Genomic DNA, 24425 nt, shown 5'->3' on the forward strand with positions numbered 1-24425 from the left:
TGAAGGGGTAAATAACACTTCCTAAGTCACTTTCTCTACTCCATTCATGATTTTATAGACCTCTATCATATCATATATACATCCACTGGAGCACCCTTGTCCACATGTTAGTTGACCCCCTCAAAGAATTCTAGTAGATTGAGGTGTACATTTCCCTTTACAAAAGCTGTGTGAATTCTTCCTCAACAAATAATGTTCATCTATGCATCTGATAATTCTGTTCTTTACTATAGTTTCAATCAGTTTGCCTGGTACTGAAGTTAAGTTTACCAGCCTGTAATTGCCAGGATCCCCTCAGGAGCCTTTTTAAAAAAAATTGGTCTCACATTAGCTAGTCTCTAGTCATCTGGCACAGAAGCTGAGTTAAATGAAGGTTACACACCACTGTTACTAGTTCTGTAATTTCACATTTGAATTCCGTGGGGGGGAGAGGGTCTCCATGTGTGGGCCCTGCAATGCGCATTGGCCAGGAACGGAATTGTGACCAATTGGAGCTGCTGGGGAGATGCCTGTGAATGGAGGCAGTGTGTGGAGCCACCTCCCCCCACCACCACACCCCCTCTCAGAGCTGCTACTGGACATGCTGGCCATTTCCCAGAGCAGCATGGGGCCAGGGCAGGCAAGGAGACAGCCTTAGTCCTGCTGCACCACCACCTGGGAGCCTCCTGAGGTAAGCAGTGCCCAGCTGGAGCCTAAACCCCAGCCCTGAGCCCTCTCCTGCACTCCAAACCCCTGTCCCAGGTTGGTGAAAGCAAGGGAGGGTGGGAGGATAAAGTGAGCTGGGCAGGGCCTCAGGGAAGCAGCAGGGCAAGGGTGTTGGGTTTGTGTGATTGTTATTTCTACATTTTCTCTGGGGTAGATCCTGGGTTGCACTTAAATTCAAAAAGTTATCTTGTACTTCAAAAGGTTAGAGACCACTACCCTAAAGATTCTATAGTACTGTTTGATTCATTTGATTTTCAATATATTTAACTTGATGCTTTTTCACTTCTTGGGCCACTCTCCCACCAGCACACTCTTCTGACATTCCTATAATATTTTCTACCCTGCTATTACTTTGTCCCATTGATTATCATTGTTCTACCGAGTTTCTGTGATGCAGATTATCAATATCTTCACTGAATATTAGGCACTCAAGTTCACCCCTCTTAGTATTTATACTTCTTTTATATACAAGCATATGTACAATTTGTTGCTTTTTGGCTGTCTGCTATTATGTGATTTAGTTGAATGGTACCCTTGCATTTGCATGTTTCTTTTCTGATCCTATCTAAGGCTTATCAACTTGCATCCTCACCTCCTTATTAGGATATAGAGAATCCCCCTTAATAGATCCTCTTAACCAATGTTTCTGCCCAAACCACGTGCTCCTCTGTAAATGTCAGCTTTCCCCCAGCCCTTAGTTTAAAGCTTATCTACAATCTTTTTATTTTCATTGCCAGCAATCTGGTTCCATTTTGGTTTGGTGGAACCCATCCTCCTTCTACAATAGTGTTTCACAGCCTGTGTGCATCTGACCCAAACAGGTGTGCTATGGAATTTTTTGAAGCAGTGAGAGAACAAAGTGGGAATTAGGTTTCAGAGTAGCAGCCGTGTTAGTCTGTATTCGCAAAAAGAAAAGGAGTACTTGTGGCACCTTAGAGACTAACAAATTTATTAGAGCATAAGCTTTCGTGAGCTACAGCTCACTTCATCGGATGCATTTCCGAAAAATTGACTATTTGCCTCACTGGCCCATCTCCACCACAGGTGGAACAACCAATCAGAGCTTCAACTCCCCCTTCTCCTGTATGAGCAACAGGTCAGCTCCCCTTTCCTCCTGCAAGAGGCCAGGGGAAGAGCTCTGGGAGCTGGAGGCATAAAGGTTGGGAACCATTGCTCTAGAGCAGGGGTAGTCAATACACTGACCATAGGCCAAATCCAGACTGCCATGTGCTTTTGAATGGACCCTGAAGTTTTTTTATTTACTTATTATTGTGATTATTAAATTTTCTTTGGAGTCTGGATCTTGACCAAAAATAGACTACTGCTGCTCTACAGGCTCCTACTTTCCAAAAGATTCTCCAGTTCCTAATGAACCTAAACCCCTCTTCTCTACACCATTGTCTTAGCCAGGCAGTTCTGCCTGTGTAACTGGCAGCATATCAGAAAATGCTACCATAGAGGTCCTGGACTTCAATATTGTTCCCAGCTCCTTACATTTTGGTTCCAGGACCTCTCTCCTACCTTTCCTTATTTCATTGGTAACTATTTGTACTATGGACTACTGGCTTCTCCTCAGCACTTCACATAAGCCTGTCTAGATGTCTCGAGATCTGCAATGTTTGCAACCAGCAGGCAATACACCATGTGATTCTCAGCCTCAGCACAAACCCAGATGTCTACATTTCTAGTGATCAAGTTTCCCATTGCTATTACCTGGCTTTTTCTAATAAATAGGATTCCCTCCCCCAGGGAGGAATTTCAGTGTGAGGAGACACCCAAGGCATCTGGAAGGAGGGTCCCAGCTACAAGATAAATTTCCCTCTACTCTGATGTTCTCCTTCACCAAGACTTTCATCCTCTTCAATAGCACAGAGGCTGTCAGACTGGGGGACCACTGTGTGTCTAGGAAAGTCTCAGTTATGTGCCTCTCTGTCTCCCTTAGCTCCTACAGTTCAGTCACATGGGTCGCTAAAGCTTTTACGCAGTCTCTGAGGGCTACGAGTTCCTTGCCCTAAATGCACACCTGCCACCTGGCCACAAGGTGGGTAATCACACATGCTGTATTCACTGCAGTAAACAGGACAGTCCCCACTCTGCTGCTGGACTTCTGTGTGCATTCTTTTTACTCCTGTAACTTTTTTGGGGGGTGGGAGGGAGTTTAACATTCTTTAAACTTAGACCAATAATTAGGTGCATCCAGCTCTTACATTCTCTTGCAAAAACTGTTAGGTAGCTCCTCAGCTCGGCAGGCAGCAATCGATCCAGCATGTGCGATAAATCAACTGCTGAGCGCTCTCCCATCGACTCTGGTACTCCACCAGAACGAGGAGCACAAGCGAAGTTGACAGGAGAGCATCAGCTGTTAACTTATTGCAGTGAAGACACCGCAGTAAGTAGATCTAAGTACATAGAGTTCAGCTACGCTATTCACGTAGCTGAAGTTCCGTATCTTAGATCAACCCTGCACAGTAGTGTAGACAAGCTCTTAGGAGCTGGCTTTTTAAATCCCTGCTCTCCCCGAGTAGCCCTGTCCCCTGGTTAAGGATTAATGGGTGCTAAAGGGAATAGAGATCAAAGCCTCAGTAAGAAGGTCTCAGCCTTGCCTAGCAGGCTGCTAGGCTCAGCAGATGGATCCCAAATCAGACCACACTACATACTTCAATCAGGCAGCAAGCACACAAACTCACTTCAATGGTCATGTAGTTACTCCTTCAGCTGGAGAACTTCCTTGCAGAACTCCCATTAGCTGCTCCTGCTGCTACTCCTTCAAGGACTGAAGGTGGCTCTTGCCACCACCATTTTAAGTGCTTTTCTACCTTCCACATAGAGCCTTGGGGCCTCAAACCACCTGCAGGTGGAATAAAAGTAATCCCCAAGGGAGAATTTTTTAACTTTATTAAAAAGGGCAAATTTTACAGCCGGTAAATAGGAAAAAAAAATATACATAATGAATCCTAGGCCGTTCAGGGGGCAAAACAGAGCCCATTCACTTAACTCTAGCTCACACACAATCCACAGTAACAGCAAAGAACATTAGGGTCGTGGTGGGCGCATACCAGGGGGAGGGGGACCTGGAAGGAAAAGAACAAAGGCCATCAGTTGAAAAGTCTACAAAGAACAATGAAGCAAGGCCACGCAGAAAATGTTATTCAGCAACAGTGCAGTTCATTGCTTCAAAAGGCCTAGAGGCCCCTCCTGGGACACTGAATGGTTTTACAGGGCAGTTTCTCAGCTGTCCTAGCAGGGGAACATAGTTCTGCTCCACCATACTCTACTGAAGTTTATACATTGTCACAGTCCCACACTTATCCAGAACTGGATACCACCCTTCCCACATGCCAAGGCTCACTCACCTCTCATCCCTGGGGGAGGCGGTCTCATTCCTGGGGGAGGCATTCCCATGGGTGCACCTCGGCCAGGTGGCATTCCCATGGGTGGACCCATAGGTGGTCTCATGCCAGGAGGTGGTCCCATCATTCCTGCAATGAAAGGAAGAGGACAAGTCTCAGAACGGGTACAGACACTTGCTACACCTAAGATAGGGATGAGCATTTCACTACAGATTGGCCTTACAACGAGCACTGAAGCGCAGACTCCCAACCCAGAGAGGAACAAACAGATGTCTCCAGCAGATTCTTTATTTACTGTTTGCTACAGTTCCATGTTGAACGTAGCCACAACTCACTACTGACTGGACCTCAGAGTAATCCTGCTTAATACCAATTCTTCATGGGGTTCAGATAAAGTCTAAAGTCATCATCAATCCAGCCACACCTTATGGTCCTTCTCTTGTCCTAGACCACAAGCAAAGCTGTTCTTTACCTGGTGGAGGTGCTCCTCTGCCCATTGGAGGGGGAGGACCACCACGGCCTGGTGTGTATTGGGTAGGAGCTCCTGCTATACTAGCTGTGGCTGCAGCAGCAGCAGCAGCAACTGTTCCACGGCCCTGAGGCGTCATCACCTGTGAACAGAAAGAAAATTCACAAATACTGCACAAAGTGTTGCTTTTATAGCAAATGGGACAATGAGAAGAAAGGTTTAACTTCATTTCTCATGCCTTAGGACTTTTACCCCATTTTCCATTTCATGTATGAGCCCTCATTACAAGACAGGGCTGCACACCCTTAACATACTACTGTGGGGGGGAATTCAGTGTAGAATTATACTAAGTGGGTTTTATACAGGAAGCTGCACTTTTCCTTCAAACCCTTCCCTATCAGCGCATGAGCCACAGACATGCCGAGGAGTCGGCTATGCAACATGCTAGTCCCAGGACCCCAGTTAACAGTCTATTTTTGGATTGCTGTTGCCTAGCACAAACACTTAACCACACCAGAGCCAAGAGATTGAAATCTATTCAAAATACAGTAATCAAGAGTTAAGTCCTTTCTTCTACTGAACCACAGCTTTTCACCTGTTGGGATGGTCCTCCCACTCCTCTGACAGGACCAGCTAACCCTGCTGGCGCCTGTGGCATGGGGGCACCAGCTGGTACTCCTCGTCCAGCTGCCCTCCCAACTCCAGGTCCTCCTGCAGCTCCAGCTAGAGGTACCCGGGCAATGCCAGTCTGAAACATAGGGAAATACAAGCAATCAGTTATTTCAGTACAGCAAGATGCTTCAGACCCCCAAGCACTTCATCTCTAATGGGTGTGAGCTGCAACAGAACAAGTTAGACTTTGCACAGTGAAATTCCCTGGATCCAGACACAGGCTAGTGCCAAGAAAGAGTAGAGCTAATGACTAGCCATTTAAACCCCGTTGGCAATGGACACTGGATTTGTCTGACCCCTTTGGTTCTGCACCCATCCTCCTTACATCTTTTGGAGGTGGCCCCTCAACTGTCATAGACACCAGGTTCTCTCCTCGCAGCAATACCAGACCCAGGACCCGTTTCTCTTCCCGCTCCGGCTGCTTTGAATTCTTGGGTCTGAGAGAGAGAGAGAAAGTTAGTTATTAGAGAAAAGCATTCCTCTGAACACCACTGTTCAAGTCTGCGATAGATACCTCATCTCACTATTCCAAAACTGGTGATGTTCCCCCCATCCCAAGAACACACCAAAGCTGTTACTGGAGGGAGGGTACAGATTCCATAAAATTGTTTACCTGCTTGAATCAGAAGTGGGGAAGACAACATGAATGCACCCCTCCTGAAATCCATTGAGGTTATTAGAATTCTATCAACACAGCAACCAAACCAATTCACCCATGTTTTTCAAATTAACACCACTTAATGCTGCAGCCCCTGCATTCCAACTCCTCTGCTAGAGCTGTAGGAATAAAGTGGTTATAGAGAAACATGGAAATAATCAGAACCAGAGGTACAGTGTGACCCTCATCTCAAACACCACAACCACCAAGTCAACCAGCTCACTGAGTCCATAACTAAAGCACCAGGTCATGAAGCAGGCAGACAATTCAGAAAGCAGAGATGAAGAGCTCTGGCTCTTGTAATAGTCCAACTTTCCAGGGCCAGGACAAGATTGTTCCTTAGTGTACACTCCTCTAGTAAAAAGAAAAGGAGTACTTGTGGCACCTTAGAGACTAACAAATTTATTAGAGCATAAGCTTTCGTGAGCTACAGCTCACTTCATCGGAAGCAAATGCATCCGATGAAGTGAGCTGTAGCTCATGAAAGCTTATGCTCTAATAAATTTGTTAGTCTCTAAGGTGCCACAAGTACTCCTTTTCTTTTTGCGAATACAGATTAACACGGCTGCTACTCTGAAACTCCTCTAGTAGTAACCCACATTAGCAGAGTGGTTGCTCCACTAGTGGCTAATCTAGAAGGATATAAATCTACTACAGGCTCCTACTTTTAGGCTAGTAGGGATAACCTCCTATTCCTAGAAAGGAACAGACTCACCACAGTAACATCAGTTACATAAGCATTCTATTTATTTTAAAGTGTGGAGCTCCCACCTAAACTAGATATAGCTCAAAGTCAGGATGTTTTTCCACATATTCTGCTACGTATTTTCAATGGAGCAGTGGGGAGAAACTGAGTTATAACCCCATTACCTACCCTAATAGGGACCCTTCCATATTGGAGGTTACACCTTTCAGACATTTACAAACTATCACTCAACCTCTACCAGACATTGGTGCTTATCCCCTTCAGTCTTTCCCTGGAACTCAATCCCACTCATTCTCATTTTGCTTTGTTACTCTTCCAAAGTCCTTCAATGAGAATACATAGGACAGCCACCCATGTGATACATTATCTCCCCTCCGCCCACACCCTGACAACCCCTGCTCACTTTATCTTGCGGAACTCATCGCAATCACATAGGATCAGGTTCATGTGCTTGTCGAAGGCCTTGAAAGTGCCGATGAAGACACGTCCATCCTGCAGGATGCACCTCATGCGATAATCAATGTGTTGCAGCATCTTGCTGCTCTTCCCCACAGTCTACAAGAGAAGCAGCCGCGTTACACCCGGGGCCCGGCCCGGCTCGGCCCGGCCCCTCCTCCCGCCGCCGCGTTACACCCGGGGCCCGGCCCGGCTCCTCCTCCCGCCGCCGCGTTACACCCGGGGCCCGGCCCGGCTCGGCCCGGCCCCTCCTCCCGCCGCCGCGTTACACCCGGGGCCCGGCCCGGCTCGGCCCGGCCCCTCCTCCCGCCGCCGCGTTACACCCGGGGCCCGGCCCGGCTCGGCCCGGCCCCTCCTCCCGCCGCCGCGTTACACCCGGGGCCCGGCCCGGCCCGGCCCGGCCCCTCCTCCCGCCGCCGCGTTACACCCGGGGCCCGGCTCGGCCCGGCCCCTCCTCCCGCCGCCGCGTTACACCCGGGGCCCGGCTCGGCCCGGCCTCTCCTCCCGCCGCCGCGTTACACGCGGACTCTCACCATGGCTGCAGCTTTTCCGATACCAGCACCCCCACCAATCTCTCCCGCCGCAGCCTTGCCGACCGCCTGCTCACAGCGGAAAAGTCATCTGACCCGGAAGTGTCCGTGAGATAACTGTGCCCCCTACACTTCCGGTCCTTTCTTGCTATTTGGACCAGACCGGAAGTGCCTCCTGCCGGAGTGCCGGTACGGCCCCGCGCACGAAGTGTTCCCCTTTCTCTCAGGTCGCGGGGACCGGAGGTGTTTCACGAAAAAGAATGGGGGAATATTAATTGGTTTTCCAATCTGAATGCTTGCACCAAACTGTACAAAGCAGCACTTCTTGCTGCTAGGACTAGCCAGTCTACAGTGGTTCATGGAGATCACCCACTCCTCTGAATCCCAGGAAAAGTAAGTTGAGTCTAGGAGACAATAGCAGCTCAAATGATAGCAATATGAAGATAACATCCAGCTTTAGAGCTCCTTTATGTTTAATGCAAACATTATCGTTTCCCAACTATCCTGGTGCCTGGAGAAGCTCAGTCTCAGTGTAGAATAGCTGGCTGAAGCCAAACTAAGAGACGATGTAGGTGACTGGTGAAAAGTTCAAAGCAGACTGTGAAGAGTTACAAAGAGATCTCACAAAACTGGGTGACTGACCAACAAAATGGCAAATGAAATTAAATGTTGATAAATTCAAAGTAATGCACATTGGAAAACATAATCCCAACTATACATATAAAATGATGGGGTCTAAATTATCTGTTACCACTCAAGAAAGAGATCTTGGTGCCATTGTAGATAGTTTTCTGAAAACATCCACACAATGTGCAGCAGCAGTCAAAAAAGCAAACAGAATGTTGGGAATCTTTAAGAAAGGGATAGATAATAAGACAGAAAATATATTGCTTCTATATAAATCCATGGTACACTCACATCTTGAATACTGTGTGCAGTTCTGGATGCCTCATCTCAAAAGAGATATTAGAATTGGAAAAGGTATAGAGATGGGCAAAAAAATGATTAGGGACATGGAACAGCTTCCATGTGAGGAGAGATTAATAAGACTGGGACATTTCAGCTTGGAAAAGAGATGGCTAAGGGGGGATATGATGGCGGTCTATAAAATCATGACTGTTGTGGAGAAAGTAAACAAGGAAGTATTATTTACTCCTCAAACACTTACGGGTCACCAAATTAAATTAATAGGCAGCAGGTTTAAAACAAACAAAAGGAAGTATTTCTTCACACAATGCACAGTCAACCTGTGGAACTCTTTGCCAGAGGATGTTGTGAAGGCCAAGACTATACCAGGGTTCAAAAAAGAACTAGATAAATTCATGGAGGATAGATCCATCAATGGCTATTAGCTAGGATGGGCAAGGATGGTGTTTGTCAGAAGCTGGGAATGGGCAACAGGGGATGGATCACTTGGTGATTACCTGTTCATTCCCTCTGGTGCACCTGTCCTGGCATTGGCCCCTGTCATCAGACAGGCTACTGGGCTAGATGGACCTTTGGTCTGACCCAGTATGAATCATAGAATCATAGAATCATAGAATATCAGGGTTGGAAGGGACCCCAGAAGGTCATCTAGTCCAACCCCCTGCTCAAAGCAGGACCAAGTCCCAGTTAAATCATCCCAGCCAGGGCTTTGTCAAGCCTGACCTTAAAAACCTCTAAGGAAGGAGATTCTACCACCTCCCTAGGTAACGCATTCCAGTGTTTCACCACCCTCTTAGTGAAATGACCGTTCTTATGTTCTTATGATACTGGTGGCTAAAGGGAAGTACATAATATCACACCTCACTGAAGGTACCAGCCCCAGATCACTATGTTAGATCACAACCTCAGAGGGTATCTGGACTCCTGGCTGTTTCTGACTACCCCACTAGCTACAGAGACAAAAATCGCCCAGTTCCACCAACTGCTGCACGAGTCTCTGTCCCTCCCATCAGATGCCAAATTGTCATCCATGCTTTCGTCTTAATGACTGCAATGCACCACCCTGCTTCTCTTTCTCATCCAGCCTCATCCCTCCTTCGCTCTGGCCTTGCATTCATCTGTCCCCCCTCTTCCACCCAGCCAGCTCACTTATTCCCCCTCCCTGACCTATCCACCCCCCCGCTCAGCTGCGCCCCCTCCCCACCATTGCCCGGTCAATGTTCCCCGTGCCCCTCTGCCCGCCACCGCCCTCATCCCCAGAGGGTCAGTCACAGGCGGAGCCTTGGCCCATTGCGGGCAAGCGGCAGCGGGCGGGACTCGCTTGTCTGCAGAACGATGCACGGCTGGGTTACAAGCCTCCCCGTTCGTCTGAGTGACAGACAGGCCTCCTGTCCAATGGGAGGTACAGGAGGCTGCGTGACAAGCAGAGGCTGCAAGAGGGCGGGTAGCGGCCTTGGAGGCGGGTTGCAGCGGCGACGGGGACTGGGAGCCGGCGGCTCGGGTGAGGAGAGGGGAGCGGGTGTACTGGGGTGGTGCCCGGGAGCTCGGGATGGGGGATAGTGGGGAGCTGTGCCGGTGCCTAGGGCTGGTGCCTGGGCCAGCTGGGGGGCCGTGGCACAGGGTGGCTGGGGGCGGGAGGCAGTGCCCGGCATGGGGGCTGTTGGGGGGGCTGTGGGTGGAGGGTTGGGGGACAGTAGGAGGCTGTGCCTGGCTGGTGCCTGGGCCAGCTGGGGGCCGTGGGACGGTGGCTGGGGGCGGGAGGCAGTGCCTGGCATGGGGGATGTTGGGGAGGGTTGGGGGATAGTGGGGGTCTGTGCCTGGGTTGGGGATCTGGTGCCATGGTGGGGGGCTGGTGCCTGGGCCAGCTGGGGGGCCGTGGGAAAGGGTGGCTGGGAGGAGGAGGCAGTGCCCGGGATGGGGGATGTTGGGGGGCTGTGGGTGGGGGGTTGGGGGATAGTGGGGAGCTGTGCCTGGGCTGGTGCCTGGGCCAGCTGGGGGGCCGTGGGACAGGATGGCTGGGAGCAGGATGCAGTGCCTGGGATGGGGGAGGGGGTGTCAATATTGTTTATAGCAAAGTGCCTCAGCACAGGGAGCCTGCTGGGTTTAACCGGCTACCATGAGGGGAGCTGGGTACTTCAAGGTAGCTGCAAGACGGGAGCTGGGGTCTGGGGGCCTTGTGGAGGGCTGGGTGCCAGGTGGGTTGAGTTAGCCCCAGGATCGGTGTGGGCATTGCTTGTGGCACTGTTCACTCAGTGCTGCCTGGACCTTGCTGGCTGAGCTTGCCTCTATGCAGTGCTAGAGTAACTCTTTGGGCCCCACCTTGCCCTGTGCTGGGTCTATGCTTTCCTTGATGTTAGTAACCTTATGTGTAGCACTCTCTATCCCCATGGATCACAAACCAGAAATGGATCCACATGTGGGGGAGGTCATGGCACCAGTTTCACAGCACCACTCATCAAAACTTTAGAAGGAATTGGGTCGATGTGTGTGTGGCTAGAAAGTAGTTATCTAAGTTAGGATTGGGACATGACACCAGAGCTTTGGTCTTTTCTCTCTAAGAATGCACCCACGGCACCTCTTGAGTGGACCAGAGGGAAGATAGCCTCCTCCCCCCACCACCACCACCACCACCACTTCCTGTCACATCTAGATGTTTCTGGGAGATCTCTCATCAAAATACCAAACAAGCCAAATCCTATTTATCTTGTAAGATCCAATGTGATCACAGCCTGCAGTGGTGTGACTGGAATTCTTATCTCACAATGAGCCTGAGTTTGTCCTACCTGACCTATGCTTTTCCAGGTTTTCTTGCACGTGTGCGCACACGCTCTGCACCATCTTTAGTTTCTTTTGCAAATTGCCTCATTGTGTGGTTCAGTTATTTGGTATTGTTTCTTCCTTTGGGTTTAGAACAGCCATTCTGTCAATTCTTTGCCAATTCTAAGCTGTGTATCCTATTGAGAAAGTGCTTGAGAGAGCTCAGAGCTCCTGCATGCCAGCCTGGGCCTGCTTGATTTATGTGGAAAGCTCCAACAGAGCTATTGAAAACCACATAATATAGAACCTGCACTGCTAGAAGTTTATCATGCACCATTGATAACAATTGCTGCTAGTAAGAACTCTCAGCAGCATTGGACACAGTGACCCATGGCATTCTCTTCTTCAGACAGAAGTCAATTCTTGGTCCTTCAGGCTGTTCCTGGCTTGATCTGAATCTTTGTTGTCTAAATGTTTCCTATTGCTTTCACAAAGTCATTGGAGCTCAGAATCTGCTTTATTCTGTGGTGATGTCTCTCAGGCACCTGTTTCAGATCCTCACTTGGGGTTGTGTTGACATGTTCCTGCTTAGTCCCCATTATATGGAAATATGTAAGCTACCTTTCTATAAATACGCAGATAATATTCAGGTTTCAGAGTAGCAGCCGTGTTAGTCTCTAAGGTGCCATAAGTACTCCTTTTCTTTTTGCGAATACAGACTAACACATTTATTCGAGCATAAGCTTTCGTGAGCTCAGCCAGAAAGCTTATGCTCAAATAAATTTGTTAGTCTCTAAGGTGCCACAAGTACTCCTTTTCTTTTTGCGAATATTCAGTTATACATCACCTCACAGTAGGATTATCAAGGTACACATCTGTCTTTGTCTTGTAGTTTGTGTAGCATTAAGCAATTGTTGGTGCATAATTTTATTAAAGCCATCCATAGTAAACCCAATGTTTTGCTGATAGTGTCCAAGTCTTCGCAGGGAGTCACTTTGGTAATCTCATTTGATAATGCCATTATAATTCCATTTTAAAGTATTAAAAGTCTGGAGCACCAGATTTATCAATGGGCCTAAATATCGTATTTTGCCATTTGAGGAATACTTGCAGGCTGTGACTGCTGCTCAGGGCAAGTGAACTACTGTTGTTAAACGCTCTTTGACTATCTTGATTAGATTTGATTTTTTTGTTTTCTGGGACTGCAGCCTATCCCCGGTCACCTCAGCATACACATGGCACAGGTCACACGTATTGTCCCAACTGTACAGTCCTGAGTCTGACTTCCTGTTAATTCTCAAATACATTTAAAATTCTTCTTTTGACAGTTCAGCTTCCTAGAGGAGCAGCTTCAGTCTAGTTGGTCAGTATTAATTTGTTCTGAGCATTAGCCTGCCTTCTCAATCAGCAAAGTATTTAGACTGCTATCTTGCCTGTGGAGTATGCTTCCGGCTAACAATCCACAGTTCTTTTAAATATGGTGATTTATTAAATAGATTTAAAGAATGATCTCTTTGGTACCTTACATCATTATTCTGCATCCCTGAAGCTGTACTAATGCACAACACTTGCTCAGAAAAGTTTTTGGGAGGCAGCTTTTTAGGATGAATTTTGTACCAAACTCCAGGTTCTGCTGACTCATCTTACAGCATTTCTGTCTGGTTTGTAAAAAGAAAAGGAGTACTTGTGGCACCTTAGAGACTAACAAATTTATTAGAGCATAAGCTTTCGTGAGCTACAGCTCACTTCATCGGATGCATCCGATGAAGTGAGCTGTAGCTCACGAAAGCTTATGCTCTAATAAATTTGTTAGTCTCTAAGGTGCCACAAGTACTCCTTTTCTTTTTGCGAATACAGACTAACACGGCTGCTACTCTGAAACCTGTGTCTGGTTTGTATTGTTCTCTTTCATTTTCTAACTCTCCTCCCTTTTTATCTGTGACTAGGTATCTGCATCTTTCCTATGAAGTATTTTCTACCCAATCATCTTGCAAGAGGCAAGTTAAAACAACCACATCAGAGTATAGATTTATTAGAGTCAAGTGTCATTCGAGAAAGATGTCCAGTGCAAACTTCTGGTTGTTATAATATGCAGCCTCTCTGAGAAAGTTATAAGGGTGCTAGGAAGTAGAGGGACCCAGAGGAAGCTAAGTCTAGGATCAGTATGAGATGAGTTCTCTAGAGAAGAAGTATGTTTCCCTTTGTTTCTTTCTGGATTGAGGTGAGGGAGAAGATATGGGATATTGGGAAAAAGCCCTAAGGTGGGACTGTAGTGCAGCATAGGCTTTCTTCAACTACCTTGTTTTTCCCTGCCCCTACTCTGGACAAGAGAACAATCTGCCATGAGTTTCCCTACTAGACATATCCTCACCCCTTTGTTGTAGGGAGCTTGTTGTCTGTTAGTAGTGCCAACTGGGGACTTTCTGAGAATTGCCTAGTACGTTATACTGCATCCAAGAATTTTCAGAAGCTGGAGCTATTCATTATTTAGGGGTTTCAGCCATGCAGTATATTTTCTTGTGTTGCTCTTTTCTTCCTCTTCATTTTTATTCTGTGTGCAACACACTCAGCTCTCCCTTCATAAAGCAAAGGAAACGGAGCTTTTGAATAGGAGAATTAATTCTATTTGGAGTTTAGCAGTCTTCTAGATTTGCTATTTCCCAGAGCAGGAGCCTTTTGAACAGAGTATTGTGAGCTTCTCTGCTGATTGCCTATCCACTTTAGCCTCCCCTTCCCTCATTGCTTTATTTTTAAGACATTTCTCCACTGAGGTCCCTGCACATAGTAAATTGATCTTTAATTAGTTTTGACAAGGATCTTATCTCCCCACAAGAAATTTGTAAATCATCCTGCAGTTGCGGAGTGCGTTGTAAGAGACTAGTAACTGTCTGATAATAATAATCACACGTGCTGCTTCCTGAGAGTTTCAAAATTGAGATCTTACTGGATATAGCTGAACTTCCCCTAACTCTGCAAAACTTCATTCCAATTTAAAATACACCATCTCTCACCTGTGAGGTTTGTTTTTGTTAAGCCATACAGTGAAGCCTGTTTGGGAGACCACCTTCATTAAGCAATCTCCTATATTTAGGTGCTGATCCAAAGTATTGCCAGTATATTGAGCTTTTGTTTCTCCTGCGTTAGAAAGCTGCTTCTGCTGAGTCATTGGTTTTTGTGGGTTTCTTGAGTGATTTCTCTGTATAGCACATTGTTATACCTGTACAAACCTTCCAATGACTATTTCATAAACTGCTGGGATTCTTCTGATGCTCCATGTCTGGTCATTTCACCTTTGATGCTTGTCTATCTTCTTTGGGTGTCCCTGTACAGTCTGCAGCAGGATTGTTCAAAGGCTTTGAATAAGTTGAGTCCACTATATATAATACATACATAATTGAGTCCACAATATACACAACTGTACATAAGGGGTAGTATTCCTGAGCTTTGTTTTAGTTTTGTACACGTGTTTCTCTTATAAAAGGGGAAATAGTTTAATATAATTTCTGTTGATGTATTTTTAAAGTGCGGATTTACTGAAAGCATCCTCAGCCCAAACTGCAGATATGGCTCAGCTGTTTCTGGGAGCTCTGCAGTGACCTCTGTAGTGCTGCCTAATTGTAGAGCATGAGATCTATTTATAACCCTGAGAATTTCCCCTTCCTGTTGAATCGTTTCATCTTAATCTGCACTTCCACTTCCAGAATGACCCACGTTCCTCACAGGACGAGAAAAGGAGCCTTAGACTTATAGGAGACCCCATCTGGGCACCTCACAGCCTTACCCAGAATTTTGCTCCACAGCTCTTGCACATAATAAATTCTGTTTCTCTCTACATAGATTCATAGATACTAAGGTCAGAAGGGACCATTCTGATCATCTAGTCTGACCTCCTGCACAATGCAGGCCACAGAATCTCACCCACCCACTCCTACGAAAAACCTCACCTATGTCTGAACTATTGAAGTTCTCAAATCGTGGTTTAAAGACTTCAAGGAGCAGAGAATCCTCCCTCAAGTGATCTGTGCCCCATGCTACAGAGGAAGGCGAAAAACCTCCAGGGCCTCTTCCAATTTGCCCTGGAGGAAAATTCCTTCCCGACCCCAAATATGGCAATCAGCTAAACCCTGAGCACCCAATACGAGTTTCTTCCCTCACAGCCTGTGAATCCTGGAGAAGCCATCTTTCCGTGGCAACTGGTAATGAGGTCCCAAACACAGGATTGTGATTTCCCTGCAAGGAATGGCAGAAGAGGAAGGAGGAATATTATTCAAACACAAATCTCTGTTCTAGCTATAGTGAAACCAGGAGATGTGGGGAGGTGGCTAGAAATATTAGGAAAGTCAGTTCCCTACAAATTCCAGCTCTTTTCAGCTTGTCTTCTGTTTGTCCTTCTCTCTTGTATTCATATAAGCATGTTTTATGGTCAGGATACATTCCAGTTAAATTAATTGCAGATATAATAATTATAGGACTTGCATGCTACAGATTTAGACAGTTGAGGAAACCTTCCTTGAACCTGCTCTACCTCTCTTGATTGAATCTTGCTGTGCATTTAATACTGGCCCAAGTTGGTCAAAGTGGGGTTGGTCTGGTTGTTTGTTTATGGGAGCAGTAGTTATTTGTTCAGGGAGCCCAGGCTGGGGTCTGCAATAGGCCCCAGGCCTAACCCTAGCTCAGGAATCCCTGCCCTTAGTAACCCTGACTCTAGTCAGGAGACCCCTACCCTCAGTAACCCTGACACTAGACTGCGGGAACCCAACGGGCCTCACACACTTCCTATGACTAGGATTTCCCAGACTTCTGGGGCCTGGTTAGGTATTGATTGGAGAGCAGGAAATAAGGATCCCATGTCAGTTGTGGGAAGTTTTCATCCCTGCCTGTCACTGACCTTTGTGGATGAGAACCTGCATGTTAGGTCCCACAGGCTTGGAGTTGTTATGGAAACCATGTATTGTCTCTGGGGACCTGTGGGGTGGTGCTGCTCCTTGTACCCTAATCACAATAAATGTAGATAAAGGCTTAGTTGATAATTTGCTCCTGTGTCTGACTCTGGCTGCTGCTGCATTGTGACTCTCTGACAGGTGAGGCTTCTTGAAGCTGTTAGGAGACACAAGAAGTGAGGCTGAGACTCAGTTTGTCTTGATGGGTTCTTCCCCGTCTCTGTTAGAAAAGTGGGATGAGGAGAGCTCTGTAATGGATTTCTCTGGTTAGAGGTGCAGAATTCCCCTGCCTCAGCAGGTTTTCTTGGGTCTATATTTCAGTCCTCACCCTTACTATCATTGCAGTTTACTGGACTTTAAGGGAATCCAGGCTTCAAGGCATCAGCCCCTTGTTACAGTGGTCAGGAAGGGCACTCCCCTTATGTGTAGGCAGTTGTTTGTGGGGTAGATTTCCTTCTTCCTCTGAAATAACCAGGACTGGGGTGTCTGACGGAGGGCTTAAGGCTGAGTGCAGTGTGGATCTGGACATTCAGCTGTCACACTTTAGAGAGACACTCATTTTTGGTAGTTTTGAGTTTGGCTCTGAGCACTTTAGCATCTTCCTGCCATTAGGAATTTGGTCCTGAGTTCTGGCATCTGTTTCACTGTCAGGAAATTTGTTTCATGTTCTCTGTGTGTGTGTATATAAATCTCTCCTCTGTTTTTTCCAAATGCATCCGATGAAGTGAGCTGTAGCTCACGAAAGCTTATGCTCTAATAAATTTGTTAGTCTCTAAGGTGCCACAAGTACTCCTTTTCTTTTTGCGAATACAGACTAACACGGCTGCTACTCTGAAAACTGTCAGGAAATGAGACCTGTGAGCAGAGCACTTTTCTCAGTGTGTCTGTATTGCCAAAATACTGTAATTGTGATTAACACACTGTAAACTATGCACAGAGTTTGCACCAGTTAACTTTCAGTGTTCCCAGCCCTCTCTATTGGTCACAAGAAATCGGCTTGTGCAAGGGACTGAGACTTCATGCTTTGTTAGGGAAAAAGGGGCAGTCCCATTGTCCCAGGGATCTTGAGCGTGTGCACCTTCATTATTCTGTGTGCTTTAGCTGTCTGGTCATTCCTTGTTCAGGGTGCCCACATGGAAATGCCCGGATCTGTGCTGGGTTCTCTGGCTAACAATAAGTGTTTCTTTCTGAGCCTCTGCTTCAGGAGAGGCTTTTGCCTTGAGAGAAGCAGCACAGATGGGACCATAAAGGTGCCAGTAGCAGCCTAATTACTCTGGAGAAAGTCTGGAGACCATTTGGCTAGGCAGAGTTGTTATGGATATTACCCTCAACAGCCTCAGAACTGGTTATGTGGCTTCCTTCCCAGCCAGCCTGGGCTATCCTTTCTCAGATATGCCTGAGCCTGAAGCAACATTATTCTGTTGCTCCCAAAAGGCAAGTGATATGTCAGTATTTCCTACATGCCCTGGAATGTCACAGCCATGGAACAATGTGCATCCCTGCTTCTGGCAAGGTTCATGGTCCCTAAATTCTCTGACCTACCCAGCTCAGATAAAAGGATCCTGCTGACGGAGCAGGGTTCAGCCTGCAGGCTGCTCTGAGCTTGGAAGTGACACCAGAAGCATGTCAGAGCTCCCTCTGGGACATATTTTCACAATGTTAACATGATGTTGTGAACAGCAGAGACCCAAGCTGAAGGTAGGAGGGAGCCAGGTGTTTGCCTTCTCCAGTGAGAGACAGGGAAGGGTTAAGACAAAACCCTACCATAAATGGGAGAACATTAACACACAGGCAGTGGCAGCCCATGGCAACAGGAAAGTGGTGTGCTGAGGCAGCATCTTAAGCAGAGAGTGAGAGGGGGGTGCTTTTTATCCAGCGTTCGTTCGTTCTCTCTCTCTCTCTCTGTGAACTGGTCCATGGCTGTGGTCTGCACTGGGCTTTTCTAAATGCTTCTCTAATTGAATTCTCGGGTGAGTTTTATTTCCTTCCGGCGATTCCACAGGAAGGTCTAAAAGAGGGGACTGTGGCGAGGTGAGGATATCTTGCCTGGTGTCCTGTCCTGCCCTGCAGGGACATCCTGTTCTGTTTCAGAGTAGCAGCCGTGTTAGTCTGTATTCGCAAAAAGAAAAGGAGTACTTGTGGCACCTTAGAGACTAACAAATTTATTAGAGCATAAGCTTTCGTGAGCTACAGCTCACTTCATCGGATGCATTTGGTGGAAAAAACAGGGGAGAGATTTATATACACACACACAGAGAACATGAAACAATGGGTTTATCATACACACTGTAAGGAGAGTGATCACTTAAGATAAGCCATCACCAACAGCAGGGGGGGGAAGGAGGAAAACCTTTCATGGTGACAAGCAGGTAGGCTAATTCCAGCAGTTAACAAGAATATCAGAGGAACAGTGGGGGGTGGGGTGGGAGGGAGAAATACCATGGGGAAATAGTTTTACTTTGTGTAATGACTCATCCATTCCCAGTCTCTATTCAAGCCTAAGTTAATTGTATCCAGTTTGCAAATTAATTCCAATTCAGCAGTCTCTCGTTGGAGTCTGTTTTTGAAGCTTTTTTGTTGAAGTATAGCCACTCTTAGGTCTGTGATCGAGTGACCAGAGAGATTGAAGTGTTCTCCAACTGGTTTTTGAATGTTATAATTCTTGACGTCTGATTTGTGTCCATTCATTCTTTTACGTAGAGACTGTCCAGTTTGGCCAATGTACATGGCAGAGGGGCATTGCTGGCACATGATGGCATATATCACATTGGTAGATGCACAGGTGAACGAGCCTCTGATAGTGTGGCTGATGTGATTAGGCCCTATGATGGTATCCCCTGAATAGATATGTGGACAGAGTTGGCAACGGGCTTTGTTGCAAGGATAGGTTCCTGGGTTAGTGGTTCTGTTGTGTGGTGTGTGGTTGCTGGTGAGTATTTGCTTCAGATTGGGGGGCTGTCTGTAAGCAAGGACTGGTCTGTCTCCCAAGATCTGAGAGAGCGATGGCTCGTCCTTCAGGATAGGTTGTAGATCCTTGATGATGCGTTGGAGGGGTTTTAGTTGGGGGCTGAAGGTGATGGCTAGTGGCGTTCTGTTGTTTTCTTTGTTGGGCCTGTCCTGTAGTAGGTGACTTCTGGGTACTCTTCTGGCTCTGTCAATCTGTTTCTTCACTTCAGCAGGTGGGTACTGTAGTTGTAGGAATGCATGATAGAGATCTTGTAGGTGTTTGTCTCTGTCTGAGGGGTTGGAGCAAATGCGGTTATATCGTAGCGCTTGGCTGTAGACAATGGATCGAGTGGTATGATCTGGATGAAAGCTAGAGGCATGTAGGTAGGAATAGCGGTCAGTAGGTTTCCGATATAGGGTGGTGTTTATGTGACCATCGCTTATTAGCACCGTAGTGTCCAGGAAGTGGATCTCTTGTGTGGACTGGTCCAGGCTGAGGTTGATGGTGGGATGGAAATTGTTGAAATCATGGTGGAATTCCTCAAGAGCTTCTTTTCCATGGGTCCAGATGATGAAGATGTCATCAATGTAGCGCAAGTAGAGTAGGGGCATTAGGGAACGAGAGCTGAGGAAGCGTTGTTCTAAGTCAGCCATAAAAATGTTGGCATACTGTGGGGCCATGCGGGTACCCATCGCAGTGCCGCTGATTTGAAGGTATACATTGTCACCAAATGTGAAATAGTTATGGGTCAGGACAAAGTGGATGAGTCATTACACAAAGTAAAACTATTTCCCCATGGTATTTCTCCCTCCCACCCCACCCCCCACTGTTCCTCTGATATTCTTGTTAACTGCTGGAATTAGCCTACCTGCTTGTCACCATGAAAGGTTTTCCTCCTTCCCCCCCCTGCTGTTGGTGATGGCTTATCTTAAGTGATCACTCTCCTTACAGTGTGTATGATAAACCCATTGTTTCATGTTCTCTGTGTGTGTATATAAATCTCCCCTCTGTATTTTCCACTGAATGCATTTGATGAAATGAGCTGTAGCTCACGAAAGCTTATGCTCAAATAAATTTGTTAGTCTCTAAGGTGCCACAAGTACTCCTTTTCTTCCTGTTCTGTTTGTTATCCCAATGAGGGAGGTGGAGTCCTGATACAAAGGGAATCTTGGAGAAGGATATGGCTCCCTCCAGTGGCCCCAGCTCTGTTGCCTCCAGCATTAGGGAGAGAATGGACCTGGCAACTTTTATCCACAGTGCATGGAATTGGGATAGGCATTCCAGCTGCTTTCTTGTCATGTTGTCTGAATGGCCTGGTTCCATCTAGCTGGGCATGTGACTCCTGTTGAGGTTTTGTTTCCCATTCACTGCGGTGCCGTGCTATCTCTGCACTTATGATCAGTTCCTTCTCAAAGGATAGATGCTCAGGCCAGCATTCCTGTGGAAAGTGGAAGATGTTCTGTGTGTATCTTTTGAGATTAAAATCAAGTGCTATGCCTGTTTAATATTAGATCTATCCTTTGCTGAGAGGATTACACTCCAAGTGCCCTGAGAAATCCTTCCTGGGAATGTGACGGGTGTACCAGTGTCTCTGAAAGCCATGCTGGCACTCATGCTGCACCTGCCCTTTGAAGACCTCTTAGTTCCCTTGCAGTTTTCCACTGAGCCCTCACGATGTGTTTTTTTCTTGATGTATTAGCAGAGCTCTCTACTTCTGAAGGTGTTTTTCAGATCATGCTGTTCAATTTGCATGGCAATCATGTGAGGTTCCTCCATTTGTGGAGATCTCCCTGATTCAGTCCATGCTCCACTCCCATCAGAGCAGCTGTTATGTGTGGGTTGTACTTGTGAATGGCAGGGTTTAGCAATGCACTCAGCACCCAGAATATCCTGTTTCCATGAGCACTTGTTCCCCTTACGTTGGAGACGCTAACTGGGAAAGCAAATGCCAATCAGCATTAATTGTTGGAATACCTATAGCTGGGCCTTTTCCTGCCTAGCCCCAGTTCCGGCTAGCAGAGCAGATGTTGCCTTTTCTGTTCCAGTAGTGTTGCTATAGGATCTGAGATTGTACATCTCTTATTGCAGAGGGTTGAAGGCTTGAAGACATTGGTAAAGTTGGGTTTTGCAAGGAGCTGATGTAACCAGAAAATGGCATGACCGGGTCACATGTGCGTCATCATAATGGGCACTTTCCTGCATCAGTTGTTTTCTTCCTCTCTCTGTCACTAGTCATTCACACACACAATCCCACTGACTCCTAGGCTTTTGGGAGCAGACATTGGAACTAGAGGGAGAGGCCCGGAGGTGCAGGGCTGGTCATTCATTGCTACAAATGAGGAAAGAATTGATTATTGTGGAGTACCGGGGCCATGCTGTACCACATCCCAGGGCTGGTAATGGGTCATGCTGAGTGTTGGGTTTGGATCCTGGAAAGGGGAGTGAATACCCAGGCTTGTATGGGTTGTGCTGGGTTGTGGGTCTAAATCCCAGCTACCTGCTGGGGAGCGGGTGGGATGGTGGATTGGGCCAGTGCCAGTTCTGTTCTAGGAATGGGAAGGATGGGACTCCTGTGTGTGTGTCTGTGTGAAGAGCAGTGATCTCCCTCCTGGACGGTTTGTTGGCTGAAGCCCCAGCTTGTTTTGGAATTCAGACTTCCCAAGGCCTTTCACGCGCTGAAGAGAGACTGCAGTTGCTGACAATAGTTTGTTCAGCAGGCAACTTCAGTGGCGCCTTCTCATTGTAGCCTATGGCTGGTTGCTTTGGGCTCAAGGGCAGGGGTGTCACTCTGATCTGATGGATGCTTGGGGGAGTTTGCAGAGGTACTTGTTGCTGCATTAAAATTGAGCTTTTCCAGGCCCAGCTGGGAAATGCTGAGTTGACTCCCCATATTCTCCATTTCCGCATCCAGGAGCATTGACCCCCCCCCCCCGCCCGCCCAGTGATTACGGAGCCCTGAACCAGGGGAATCACAGGAACCTGGCTTTGGAGCCAGAACATTCCACCAGCGCAAGGAGAGCTGCAGTTAGTGCAGTGAGTGTGTTTAAGCTGGTGGGGGTGAGGCAGCAGGCTGGCTCTGGATGGAGCAGGCCTGTGGGCCGGCTCTCAGGTGGTCAGTCAGGGCAGATAGACCTCCGCACAGAGCGAAGGCTGTGGATTAGCATGCCTTTCCATACAATGATCCCATCTCTAGGTGGGAAGCATAGAGGCAGTACTGTCCTACAGCATCCCTTCAAAGGATAGGCCATGCACACGTATGTCTCTTGCTAGGCTTGCCTGCTCATATAGAAACACCCTCTTCTGTGCAGTGGGATGTAAACCAAGGCCCTGGGCCAGGGAGGCTTCTCTCTTGACCCCGATGGACCTGCTGTCTGCTCATCAGTGGAAAGTTCTCACAGGCTGCTAGGGAAGTGTGTTCCTAGCAAGCGCTCAGCCTGGGTCAGGAAACCTCTGCTGCAAAGGCTGCTAGCATCTCTTCAACACTCCCAGTCTACATGTCCTGACCTCCACTTCTCTAAGAGATCAAGGAAATCATCCTCATGCATTCATCTTAAGGCTGTGTTCCAGTTCTGCAAGTGGCTGTGACATTGCCTTTCAATCTAGGAGTAGCAGTGGGCTGCCCCCAGGTTCTGGCTCCATGGAGAAATCACTTTGTACTCCAGATGCTTTTTACCCATCTCCTGCCAGGTCTTCCCTGAGGGAGACACCTCTGTGCTGGGGACTGATTTTTCAGGCAGCACCTGGCCTTTCCCTTTGGGGAAAGGCTGTTTTTTCTATTACAGTTCTCATGATTTCTACTATAGATCTCATGTAGGCTGTTTGAAATCTCCCAGCCTGAGAGCGAATGGTGGCGCTGGGGCCCACATTACATGTGGTTAGTGACCACAGCCCTGTGAGAGGGAGACAGGCAGCCTCCAGCCTGCAAAAGCAACTGTATTACAAACTGAAAAGAGAGGAACGAAGCAATAGCATCTCACTGAATTGCAGCCTGCCACTTATAGAGCACAGACTTGCATGCCAGATGCCACAGGGGATTGAACCCTAGACACCATGTGACATTCAGGTCTGGGCAGGTCCTGGGCTGTCCTGGGTCAGAGCCTGACACCCTGGCAGCTGCTGGATGTAACCATAGCTCTGGCGGAAGCTCACAGTTCAGATGTGTCTGTGCCTGTGTCACAGAGTGTGGGGGAGTCTGGGGCCTGCACCCCTCTTCCTGGGATTCACTGTGACTCTCAGCCAGCCAGTAAAACAGAAGGTTTATTGGACAATAGGAACACAGTCTAAAACAGAGATTGGGGGTACAACCAGGACCCCTCAGTCAAGTCCTTCTGGGGGAGCAGGGAGCTTAGACCCCGGCCCTGGGGTTCCCTGCGTTCCACCACCCAGCATCAAACTGAAACTAAACCCCCCCCCCAGCAGGCTCCCTCCTGCAGCCAATTCCCAGGGCAGAGATGTTACCTCCCCCTCCTGGGTTAGGTTACAGGCTCTCAGGTATCCCATCCCCAGGGAGTGAAACTCCCCTGCCACATTCCCAAGTCAACTCTACCCCCTCCCTGCTGCGTCACATCTTTCCCCCCTTTGAGACTGAACTGAGGGGGTCATTCTGACCAGTGACCTAGGGAAGTTCAGGGCCCCCTCTCCGGGACAACGCATCCGCTATCTTGTTGGCACTTCCCTTTACATGGATCACGTCCATGTCATAATCCTGCAGGAGCAGGCTCCACCTCAGGAGTTTGGTGTTGGCTCCTTTCATCTGGTACAACCAGGTCAGGGGAGAGTGGCCGGTGTACACGGTGAAGTGTTGCCCGAAGAGATATCGCTCTAATTTCTTGAGGGCCCACATCATGGCCAGGCACTCCTTCTCGATGGCCGCGTAGTGTTGCTCCCGGGGTAGGAACTTCTTGCTCAGGTACACAATGGGGTGTCTCTCCCCCTTTTCATCCTCCTGCATTAACACCGCCCCCAGTCCCGTGTCCGAGGCATCTGTGAACACCATAAAGGGCTTGTCAAAGTCTGGATTTGCCAGAACTGGGCCACTGGCCAGAACCTCCTTCAGTGCCCAGAAAGCCTCCTCCTGGCACTGCTCAGTCCAGACCACCTTGCCTGGCTTCCCCTTCTTGCATAGCTCAGTGATGGGGGTGGCTATGGTGCTAAAGTGGGGCACAAACCTTCGGTAGTATCCTGCCAACGCAATAAAGGCTTGGACCTGCTTTTTGGTGTGGGGAGCGGGCCAGTCTCTGATCACTTCCACTTTGCTGGTTCCGGCTTTAGGCGGCCGCTCCCCACCCGATGGCCCAGGTAAGATACT

The 24425-nt window shown here is 47.9% G+C and overlaps 2 protein-coding genes across 5 annotated transcripts in view; one reads left to right on the forward strand and one right to left on the reverse strand.

The window, feature by feature from the left end:
• Positions 1-3583: 3583 nt before the first annotated feature.
• On the reverse strand, positions 3584-7796 carry SNRPB (small nuclear ribonucleoprotein polypeptides B and B1). The gene is made up of 7 exons (XM_038369649.2): positions 7550-7796; positions 6964-7115; positions 5522-5633; positions 5120-5272; positions 4528-4666; positions 4059-4184; positions 3584-3776 (listed from the first exon to the last, which is right to left on the reverse strand). The coding sequence occupies exons 1-7, from the start codon at positions 7550-7552 to the stop codon at positions 3739-3741; spliced, it is 723 nt and encodes a 240-aa protein (XP_038225577.1). The 5' UTR covers positions 7553-7796; the 3' UTR covers positions 3584-3738.
• Positions 7797-9852: 2056 nt separating this feature from the next.
• ELMO2 (engulfment and cell motility 2) overlaps positions 9853-24425 on the forward strand; it is a 56870-nt gene continuing 42297 nt past the window's right edge. Inside the window, exon 1 of one of the 4 annotated variants that reach the window (XM_038369392.2) lies at positions 9853-9974. The gene's annotated coding sequence lies outside the window, so the exon portion shown is untranslated. Of the gene's footprint in view, positions 9975-18020; positions 18141-24425 lie in introns of those variants that run through there. The other 3 variants (XM_038369394.2, XM_038369393.2, XM_043495895.1) reach the window with 3 other exon arrangements.

The sequence above is a fragment of the Dermochelys coriacea genome, chromosome 13 (genome assembly GCF_009764565.3).
Source record: "Dermochelys coriacea isolate rDerCor1 chromosome 13, rDerCor1.pri.v4, whole genome shotgun sequence".
NCBI classification, from domain to species: Eukaryota; Metazoa; Chordata; order Testudines; family Dermochelyidae; genus Dermochelys; species Dermochelys coriacea.

What these genes read in the sequence shown, in the direction of transcription:
- SNRPB (XM_038369649.2), bottom strand. An exon ending in AGGGGCCACCTCCAAAAGAT is followed by an intron (nt 5,273 to 5,521) that starts GTAAGGAGGATG and finishes CCTATGTTTCAG; the next exon opens with ACTGGCATTGCCCGGGTACC. An exon ending in TGGGAGGACCATCCCAACAG is followed by an intron (nt 4,667 to 5,119) that starts GTGAAAAGCTGT and finishes TTCTGTTCACAG; the next exon opens with GTGATGACGCCTCAGGGCCG.